The sequence below is a fragment of the Teleopsis dalmanni genome, chromosome 1, assembly GCF_002237135.1.
Source record: "Teleopsis dalmanni isolate 2A chromosome 1, ASM223713v2, whole genome shotgun sequence".
Taxonomy (NCBI): domain Eukaryota; kingdom Metazoa; phylum Arthropoda; class Insecta; order Diptera; family Diopsidae; genus Teleopsis; species Teleopsis dalmanni.
In genome coordinates, this window is record NC_051846.1 from 229,434,757 (window position 1) to 229,446,507 (window position 11,751).

Here is an 11,751-nt window from a genome sequence, read left to right on the forward strand (position 1 = left end):
AACAAAAAGTATTAAGCAAAGTTATTGAAAATTTGATGTCATGTTTTCATGAAATTAAATTTAATATTTCTTAAGGAGAACTTATTTCACTTTTACTGACTTATACCATTTGCTTGAATTTTTTAATATTGTTTCCTTAGCTCAATTGCCGTGTTCAGTCCATCTGCTCATCCATGTATAAGAGTCCTTAAACGTTGCTAATAAAAATGTTGTCTTGCTAAATTTAATTTCGTTATAGAATTCTCTCTTCCACTTAATATTGGCGTTCGTAGCCACTCATTGCCACTCAGGAGTCGCCTAAGTGCGGTTATACAACATCGTCAATGGCCATTTTCTTTTGAATAAAACTACTTCAACGGGATTTTTGTAGCCCTTTTCCACATTTATTTAATTTTATTTATTTAGTTTTTAGTTTTTTTCTTCTATGGTGGATTCTAGATCTTAGAAAAACTTCTCTGCTTAAGTCAAGTAGTACTCGATTTTGAACTAAATTATACGAAATGAATACCAGGAAGTCAACAGCCATTGATAACGCTGTCTTCCAATTATTATATTTATACATTACATTTAATTTTATTTCATTTTCTTATATATTTTCAGCATTAAATTTACTTATTATTGTATTTATAAATAAATAATATTTTAGTAAAATTTTTAAATTCATATTTTGATTCAGACACGCTACGACTTTTGACAGTAAATCATATTTTTGGTTGTCGTTTTTTTTATTTATTTTTTTTTGTTTAATTTTTAATAACATTTTTATAATCGTATTGATATATATGTTAAACACTAATACTCATTTTTTTTCTGATAAATTTAGTAGTTTTTAAAAAGTGTTCACTATACGTATTGTCGAACCTTCATTTTAAAATAATATTTTTTTTCATATTTTTTTGGACGTTTGGCTTAATTATAAGTTTGTAAAGAAATATATTCATTTACATAACTTTTATTTAAAATTCCATATTAATGTTCCATATTTAATATTTATATTTTTATTTTATTCATACACACTTTATTCACAACCGCTCGACAATTATTTCGTAAAGGAATTTTACATAAAAACTGCATTATTTCCGCTACTGGCCTCATTTCCGTGTAATCGGCATTGCGTATTTATATTTTTTATGATCATTAGACTTAATGTAGTGTAAACTCGTAACATTCAATTTATGAGGAAAATCCTTAAATATAACATTAAAATTATAATAATAAAATTACAAACGTAAGTACAACAGAAATCATGAAAATTATGATAATTATGGAAAAACTGGCAATTTCAAAATATTTTAAAATGGCAAAGGACGAATTCAAACATAATTGGACAAAAGGACATAGCGTAAATCATTCATTTCAAAATAGAAACTTCAATAAATGTTTGTAATTAAAATTAATGAAAAATTATTGGAGTTCATGAATTTTATAATTAGCCATTTAAATTGAAACGATTTTCTCCCACACATTTTCCAAATCCTTTTTCAATCAATATCAGAAACGAAATGATAAAAAACGTATGAACTGACATGATGACATATTTATTATTTAGATCATTTATTATTATATTAAATTTAATAATATATTATTATGTTGAAGCTATTTGAGCCAGTGCACTTGAGCACTTTTACTCTTTCTTAACTCAAGGTATCTTCAAAACCCTTCTTTACGCCTTAACTGAGTTAATGTTTATTACTTCGTCAGACTAAACAATGATTGATCTTAGATCTGCATACCTCCCGAGGAGTCTGTAACCATTCTGAGATTTGATAACGCGGTGTTAGTAAGTCTGTCAGTTTTCACAAATAATTTCAGGGCTCTATTCTTTATGCATTTCTTGATGGGATCAATCTTGAGGTCACTGAATATGTCATTCGTCCTAATGTGCCATGGTAGTTTGAAAAATCGTCTCAGATCCTGCAATTTTTAGCTGGGGAATAGTAGTGTTTTAAGCTTTGCTAAATGCTACACATCCCTATAAAAGTGACAGACAAATTATTTGGTTGTATATCAGCTTCCTGTTCTTAGAGTTGAGATTTTCATTTTTGAATAGCTGTTGAAGGTGATGAGGAATTTTGACACAGCTAATTCTTTTCAGTTGAATATGTTTACGCCATGTGAATCGTTTTGTCCAACATGATGCCGAGATATTTAACGCTATCCTCTCAGTAAATTACCATATCACCCACTCTAACTCTCGAGGGAGTCTGTCTCCACTTACGCGTAATAAACAGAGCCTTAGTTTTTACATTTTTATTTTCCATTTCTGGAAATTCTCTAGAATAAGGTTTATATGCTCTTGAAGTGTGTTGGTTATGTTGAGAGCACATTTATCTGAGTATAGCATACTCGTATTGTCAGCATACGGAATATCAGAATATCAGAATATCAGATGTATAAATGTTGTAGAGTGTGGGGGAAAGTGGCGATCCCTGAGGAACCCCTACTTTTATAGATCTGATTCATGTGTTAAGAGTACAGTGCTGTTAAACCTTCACGGCAAGTAAGCACGTTAAAAAACTATAGACTCTGTACGCGATCTACCTAAAAAGTGATGAGGTCACACAAATAAAGTTCGATCATTTTCGGTGAATCAGTTAGTTCATAGTTCATGTGAGTGAGGGAAAATTTGTTTGAAAAACCATTTGTATTAGATTTTATGATAAGTGGTTATGAGAAACATCATACCAGCACTAGGAGAATGGACATTCAAAAAATGAAGGCGGTCGCTAGATAGCATGGGCTCACAATTGGGGTCAGTTGATTGCTATGGTAACTGAAGTCAGTACTAGCTAGATACTAGATATTCAGTGCATATAATGAAGATGTGGCGGTTAGGTTTTTAAAAGCTGCGTGTCTTTAGAACACTTTACGAAAGTGCGTTGGACGACAACGAACTTCTATACTAAATTTCGAACATTGAAGCTTCAATAGTACGAAGTGACCAAGTATATTACAACCGATTGAAATTAACAATCCGGGTCAGCTTCAATCGAAACCCTTTGTAAAAGTGCACAATAATCATAGCCATACGGTAATGCAATGGACTTATTGACACTCTGCATGCAATCTGAAATATCCACCCAAAGTTTCGCTGGAAATGTTTTTGGTCTTATTGTCTGAAGAAACAAAAGAAGCAAAGGGAAAAAATATTTTTTACGATATAAATAAATCCTTTTCACTTAATAGTTGTAGAAAAATGTTCACAGTGGATTAAAGTGCAGAATAACTTCAGTGTCGCTTAGTGTACTTAGTCTTCATTAAAAAATTATTCGTAAAATTACAGGAATTACAAAGAGAAGATAAGCTTATTATTTGCTCCTTTTATATTCATTATAATATAAATAACATGGCAGTAATAAAAAATATTATTAAAACGTGTTACTAACGCAAAATACAAAACAATGGAAAAAATGTTGATAAAAGAGAAAAGTGAAAAGTCAAGGATGAGGATAAGGATGAGGATGAGGATAAGGGGTTGTGTATATGGAATGGAGAAAAATAAAATAAAAAAATATTTACGTATAATGAAAAGAAAAATGTGAAAGAATGAAAATTTTAATATAAATTAGAAAATTATGAGGCAATGTAGTTAGTTACGCAGAAGTTTTTCTTCTTAGCCTAGGAAAGTGAGATGACTTTAGCTTCACTTTCATCTGCGAAATGAAATAAATGTTATTAAGTATAAAAGTGTCATCAATTTAGTGAGTGTGTACTCCGACGTAAATGTGAATATGTTAAATTTAAAAATAAATTTGCATGGAAAATGAAGCCTTATTCTACTAAACAGGACGAATTTTACCAAACTGAGGATGCTCCCTTGCCAACTTAAATTTTTTCTTATATTCAAAAGTTAATTCATTACCTAATACGATTATGATTATATGTTAAATATGTGAATTGCATATGTTGTAACTTCAACTTTTACGACACAATCAAAGTCGTCACAATCTTGAACACAAAATTCCATTTTATTAAATTCCTCATACGAACTAAACCCTAAGCAACCAAATGTTACTTATTTGTCTGAACGTGAAATTTTCAATTTTAATTAAAGTTATTTTCAGTGCTTTCAGCAAAGTGTCGCCTATTTTTATCAACGTAAATTTAACCCCAGAACAAAATTTAATATATATTTCTTGTCTTAAGAAACATTGCTCTTCATATTTCATGCGCAACACTTTATACCCTATTCAACTATACTTGCCTCACATACATGCTTGTAATATATTAGCCAAATATTTAAAATATTTAGCAAATATACATACAGACTTAGCATGTCCTTTTGCTGGAATATACGAGTGTCATATATCTTTTTATCTCCACTCTCACTCAGAGCTTAACTCAGTTCATGTCAATCATGCAAACTACTCTTAACGAGATAGTTAAAATGCAAAGCCAATTAATGCAAATGTTTTTGTCTAAATAACGAGTACTTTAAAAATTTGTACATGGAATGCAAACGACTTAAGCCAACATAAACTTGAACTCACAAATTTCATGTCTCGAGAAAGTGTGCATGTAATGCTTTGCTCAGAAACACATCTAACTAACAAAAATTTCTTTTCTATTCCTAGTTATTTATTCTATAAAACCAATCACCCAGATGGCAAAGCACATAGTGGTACAGGTATTTTGATACGAAGGCGTCTAAAACACAATTTTCTAGGTACATATGCTCATAATTATATGCAAGCCACATCAATATGCCTTAAGCACACAGGAAAAAATTCAACTTTATCGACAGTTTACTGCCCTCCTCGCTTCAACATTACTGAGACCCAACTTACGGATCACTTTTTAACTCTAGGTGAAAGATTTCTTGCGGTGGGAGACAACGCCATGCACACGTATTGGGGTTCACGACTCTGTAATCCAAAAGGAAAACAGCTCTACAATTCTATTTTAAATAGAAAAAATGCACTAGACGTAATCTCTCCTGGGCAGCCAACATATTGGCCTGCTGATAACAATAAAATACCAGACCTAATAGACTTCGCCGTAACCAAAGGCATAAACAAAAATTTTATCTCAACATACACTAGCTGCGATTTGTCTTCTGACCATTCTCGAGTTACATTTTGCTTACTTGATGGTCCTCAGTTATATGACTGTTCCTATAGCCTTACAAGTCCTAGAACAAACACACATACACACAAATTACAAGATAAAGTGTAAGTCTCATATTGAGGACGCAACCTCGGTTTTAAACTCAATTCTGATTTCAGCAGCAGAAAACTCCACCCCTAAAGGCAATAAAATTTACAGATTCAATAGAGTACTTACAAATAGTGACATAGAGAATTTAGTTTTACAAAAACGTAGGTTAAGGCGTGAATGGCAAAAATCTAGGTCCCCTTTAGCACAAAACTTATTTAAGGAAGCCCAAAGGAGACTTAGATCTGCATTAAGCAAGGAAGTCAAAGTCAGACAATATAACTATATTTAAAACCTATGTCCAAATGGCAAAAACCATTCATCTTTGTGGAATGTTAGCAAAGGTATATATTCTCCCATAGACTCTGATTCTCCAATAAGAAACTCTCTTGGAAACTGGGCGCGAAGTGATGAAGAAAAATCTAACGTTTTTGCTGATTATCTAAAAGAGGCGTTCCAATCAAATCCTGCAACAGGACATTATGACTTTCCTACTCAGCATCTACATGCACCATCTATTGACATGCATATAACGGCCAATGATTTTGTGCAAATAATCACAAAGAAGTTCGATTGCAAAAAGACACCGGGATATGATAATATCTCACCCAACATGATGAAAAAATTTACCCCTTTAGGCTATAAATTTTATCACAAGAATTTTTAATGCTATAATTAAATTTGGCTTTTATCCAACAGAGTGGAAAACATCCATGATTATTATGATTCATAAATCAGGTAAAGACCCCACGCTTGCCTCTTTATACAGGCCAATAAGCTTACTGCCATGCCTTTCTAAACTCTTTGAAAGAGCACTGCTTTTAAATTTAAAATCGTTCCTTGACGTTCAAAACTTAATACCGTCCCACCAGTTTGATTTTAGGAAAAAACATGGAACTATTGAGCAAGTGAATCGTATAACGAATGAAATAAGACACGCATTTGAGCTCAGAGAATATTGTTCCGCGGTATTCCTCGATGTTAAACAAGCATTTGATAAAGTATGGCATAATGGACTCATATATAAGATACGCTATTCATTACCGGCAAATGTCCACTCAGTTCTAGAATCGTATCTGCATAATAGAAGCTTTAAAGTGAAATGCAAATCATATACTTCTAATAATTTCCCAATAGAAGCTGGCGTTCCACAAGGAAGTGTTCTTCGCCCTATATTGTATGTACTTTACACATCTGATATCCCAATAAGTAGTTCAGTTATCACCACAACGTTTGCCGATGATACGGCAATTTTATGGCGAAACAGAAACACTGTGTTAGCTTCAAACCAACTTCAATCTCACTTATATCGGATGGAGAAATGGTTGTCAAAATGGCGAATTAAAATTAACGAAGTAAAATGTAGACACGTCATTTTTACCTTAAATCAGAGTACATCTCCAACAATTTTACTAAACAACATTCCCATACCACAAGCAGATAATATAACGTACTTAGGTATCCACCTAGACAGACGACTAATTTGGCGCAAACATATTGAAGCCAAAAAAATTCAGATGAAGCTCCAATCCTCTAAGTTGCATTGGCTCATTAATAGCAGATCTTCCCTGTGCCTAGAGTATAAAGTACTGTTGTATAACAGCATCATAAAACCAATATGGACTTATGATATCCAGTTATTTGGTAATGCTAGTGCTTCAAATATTGAAATTGTACAAAGAGCTCAGTCAAAAATACTAAGAATAATCACTAGTGCCCCCTGGTATATTAGGAATGAAAGTATACACCGAGATCTACGAATTCCCCTAGTTAAAGCTGAATTTGACAATATAAGAAAAAAATACAATAAAAGGCTGATAGAACATGTTAATCCTTTAGCACTTTTATCCATTACTTCCCGCCTAAAAAGAGCTGATCGTCCAGCCATTAATTAATATACAACAACTTTAAGTAATAACCGCACCTTTCTTTTTAGTAATTTGATAAAGTTGAACCACTTTCTTAAGAAACCACCTAACATTCTCTCCAATGAAATTTAACCCATTAGTCTAAGTGAGGTTCGTGATACAAGGTTTACTTGTTTTATTTTATTTTATACAATGTATAGTTAAAATAAGAATTTGTAATATTATGTAATTAGTTATAAGATTTTACAACTTATTGTTAGTCTCATTCTAAGAGCAGTTGCAAAAAATAAATGTATGTTTTACAAAAAAAAAAAAATAATAGTAAACCCACATAAAAATCATTGTTTTTGAAAGTTTCGCCTAACATATTTATTTCAGTATGAATTTCTATACCTGTAAATTTTTTTTTTTTAAAGGATTTAATTATTGTACAGAATTAACAGATCGAAATTAGATTTTGACTATGTTCTCATAAAATGTGAAACATTAAATTACGTGAAAGTTTTAGTTATACTATTGATATGTACTCCGTGAACTTGTTGAACAACCCAGTATATGTATAATAATAATTATGTAATAATTTTATCTATTCACAGAGAGAACAAGCACCAAGATGTCCTGAAACCTGTCCAGCAGAACAAATGTCAAAGCAAAGACAATGCTTGAATGAACGCAGCATATTAATTTTGAATATGTTGAAGTCATTATTTTTTAATCCATTACTGACTATGACTTTATTGGGTATTGCTGGTGGTTTTATCTTTCCCAATGGCTTACCGGAATTGGTAGCATGTGTACTACGAGTTTTTGGACAATCATTTTCTGCAACCGCACTATTTTTATTGGGATTGAAAATTGTGGGACAAGGCGGTAACAAATCCTTGAATGGCTCTGCATTTTTATTACCTGGGATTCTAATTTTAGTAAAAATGTATTAAAACTTAAATTTACTTTTTAAAAATGAAATTTGTTATTTATCAATCTGTTTTTTGTTTTTAGATTGGTATTACCTTTAGTTTGTCGACAAACAGTTAATATAATGCAAGCTGGTACAGATTTTAATGACACTACTGAATTAAGTACTTATGGATTTCTGTATGGAACTTTTCCAGCCGCCCCTGGCGCTTTTGTTATTGCATCTCAATACAATGTTGAAGTTGAACTGGTATGTCAAACACTAAAATAAAATACAAAATTAATATCTTTTATTAAATTCTTCTTATTTTTCAGATTGCTCAAAGTATGGTACTTTGCACATTTATTTCAGCACCTTTAATGTTTATCTCTGCGAAAATGATTTCTTTAACGAATCTCAATCCTGTGGATTATCTACATGAACTAGACGCCTTTTCATTTGACATTAGTATTGCGGGTGTGGCAGCCTGTGGTTGGGTTCTATTATTGCTCATAACGTCGAAACGCCTAAAACGTATGCCACATCGGATCACAGCATGCTTGGTGCTTTCTCAAGTAATATTCTTTATTTTCATAGTTTATTTAAAACAAATTGTAGTTAGTTTATACATTTAACAGCGAATAAAAATTTAACTTCAATCATTAACATTAAGCTAAAATATACTAGATTTATATCTAAACAAATACTTTAGCCCTTTTTTTATTTTCTTCGTTCAACACATTTTTTTTTCCGCACAAAAACCTTACTTTAGCTAATAGTTCTTTTGCAATTTTTATTCTTTCTTTTTCATCATTTTGTTATAAATTCTTATAAAATATACTTTGAGGTTAATTTAAAAGTTTAACTTTAGTATTGTTGGTTTCGGTAGTTATTGTTAGTGATTATTTTTAAGAACCAACTTTAATTAAAATCACTAGAAAAGGAAAATAAACTGCACAATGTGGACATATGAAGGTAAAATATGTTATTATTACTTTTATTTGGATGATGTTAATAACCACTGGTGTTAAAATAAATGCTTGTCTACATTTCTTAATACTTTACATATTTTTAAATAAAATATATACTAACCTTTATGTACTCAAAATAGTATAGTTTTAATATATATGTATGTTTCACGTTTTAGTTCTATAAAAATATTAAATACTATACTATATATATAAACCTTTACTTATTTCTCTTATAGCTAATGTGTTGCATTGGTGTTATTCTGTGGTCAAAACTGGAACACTTTGAAACATGGCAACATTATATACAGTTCTTCCTATTTAATATAGGCAGTTATAGTAGTCGTTTATGGACTGGCATTTTAGCGATTACTTTGCTATTTCTACAATGCCGCAGTTTGTGTTTTGTGCTAAAGCTTTGGCCTTATATGGTGAGTTATATAGTTAATAATAATTTTTAATAAAAAATTTAAATGTATTATGTTAATAATTTTTTTTTGATATTTCAGGTAACATTTGCTTGGGGAGTTCCAGCTATTATATCTGGACTACTGATTGCTTTTGATAGTAATGTTATGTCGAAAGAAAAACATAATCCAAGTTTTCAATATGGTAATGCACAAGCTGCTGTCTCTGTGTTTTTGCTAGTTATGTGTTTCATAGGTAAGATTAAATAACTAAGAATTTAAATTTTATAAACTACTCTTAATATGATGTTAACCCTGCAATTTGACATGTTATTATAAACACGAAATATTACTTCAAATTTGATTTGACTCAGTTTAAGTTTATTGATTGTAAAGTTAATAAAAAAAACTGGGAAATCTTAATAAAGTATTTTTAGTGTTTTTCAGTGATGTTCATAAAGTTTTCAAACTGATTTAGTTTATTTAGTATATATGTATATATATCTAAAACTTCATAAAACCTTCCAATAAACCCCATTTATTTTTCTTTAGTCACTGTCGGCTGTTTGGTACTACATCAACGTTACAAAAAGCGTTACGAAAAGTATTTAAATTTTGCGCGTGAATTGTCAAATCCCGAATCAGGTAATTATAGTTTTCTACTAATTACAATAATCATTTATAAATTTCAATATTTTCAATACTTTTAGAATCGTCAGATTTGCAATCGACTATATCAACGGCAAATTTATTATCAAATGTGGATAGTAATGTTAATACAACTATACATCATCGACATCGTAATGCTTCTTATTCATCATCATCTGATGATGAGGAAATGATACGTACAACTTCAAATACCCAGAACAATAATACTAATGTACGTGGTTGTGCTGGAGGTAGTGGTAATTGTTGTTCATCGACAGTAACAACTCCAACCACAGCAACAACTGTTGTTGTTGATATTGAAGATTTGTTAAATAGACGCAATACAGCTATAAATAAAAATAGCAGTCCAACTACTTCAACAGATCAGTTTCATGATGAGTAAGTTTTAATATTCAAAATACACTTAAAAATAAAAGTAGTTTCGTTTTTACTTATTGTTCAAATATAAACCAACTTATTAACAATTTGGTAAGATCTTAAATATCATTGCTTATACAATAAACATTGGGTTTAATGAATATCCAATGTAAAAAACCTTATTAATAATGAAAGATGAAATAGTTATGAATAACAAACATTTCAAAATTTGCTTTTTTAATAATAAAAAACATTTAAAAATTAGTTTTTAATATTCTTTTTATTTACACCAATATTTCGACTATATTCTATAGTCATCTTCAGGGTACTTATACAATGTTTTATAATACAGCAATAATTGAATATAAGTTACAATGTATTGCAATGTATTTTAATTAATTTGATATTAATGTTAATATTAACATCGAAAAAGTACTCTGAAGATATAGAATATAGTCCAATTATTGGTGTAATTAAAAAAATGCATAATTTAACAATTGACCAATTGGTTCGTTCCAAAAACAAAATTGTTAATAAAAATGATTAATAATCATTAAAATCATCAAAACAAGAAATTATTAAAAATGTTTTTTATAATAATGATATGTAATAAAACAAACGAAATGAATTTTAAATAACTAAAGGCCTTGACATTATATATTTCATTAAATTGAAAGTCCACCGTCTACCATTTTATGTAAAAAGTATCTAGAATTTATATTTTAAAAACGTGCATAGAAGATATCCAACAACTTTTTTTTTTAGTAAATTGGTACTGCTGTGCAGTTGTACTAATCTAAATTTGAGCGGGATTATACATTTGAGTGTACTGCGATGGCACAAAGCTAATGTTGTGCAAATATATTTGGCGAAAGACTGAAGGTATTTTTAGTGGAAGAGCTATATCTTAAACTGCAAACCAAAAAAATTTATGATTACTTAGGGCAAGCTTTGAAATAGTTGTATTGTAACCATCAATTAAAAATTATAATTGAATGATTTATAGTTTCTTAATTCATACTACTAAAAATAAAACATTGATATAAATGGCAGAGAAGATGAAACGAAATATTTTTTTTTCTTAAAATAAAGTATTTTATGTCGAACTTTGAATTTTACAGTTTCAGACATAATCATGCTGCACGGACAATGTGTAGTCCATCGTTTGACTGTGGACCGAGTACATCAAGACAAAATTGTCAAAATATGATTGAACGTTATGAGGAGCAAACAAGAAATGGTCTTGAACCTTTAGAATTTCCAACCGATACAGATGAGCATCAAACGTTAAAACACACTGTATTGCTGATCATTTTATTATGTTCAATGTTTGTGGTAAGCTAATAGTCCTTAAACCTAACTTCAAATCTAAAAAACTTTATCTTTTAAAACTATATACTTTTTGTTTGATATTTTAGAGTTTATCCGTATCA

General features: G+C 30.2%; 1 protein-coding gene across 1 annotated transcript in view; it reads left to right on the forward strand.

Annotated features, from left to right (window-relative positions):
* LOC119667623 overlaps positions 1–11,751 on the forward strand; it is a 31,503-nt gene that overhangs the window by 15,923 nt on the left and 3,829 nt on the right. The window contains exons 3-11 of the mRNA XM_038076927.1: positions 7,619–7,953; positions 8,022–8,187; positions 8,253–8,492; positions 9,125–9,316; positions 9,395–9,548; positions 9,845–9,937; positions 10,003–10,339; positions 11,440–11,653; positions 11,737–11,745. Of these exons, the coding sequence (XP_037932855.1) occupies positions 7,619–7,953; positions 8,022–8,187; positions 8,253–8,492; positions 9,125–9,316; positions 9,395–9,548; positions 9,845–9,937; positions 10,003–10,339; positions 11,440–11,653; positions 11,737–11,745 (1,740 nt within the window). The remainder of the gene's footprint in view (positions 1–7,618; positions 7,954–8,021; positions 8,188–8,252; positions 8,493–9,124; positions 9,317–9,394; positions 9,549–9,844; positions 9,938–10,002; positions 10,340–11,439; positions 11,654–11,736; positions 11,746–11,751) is intronic.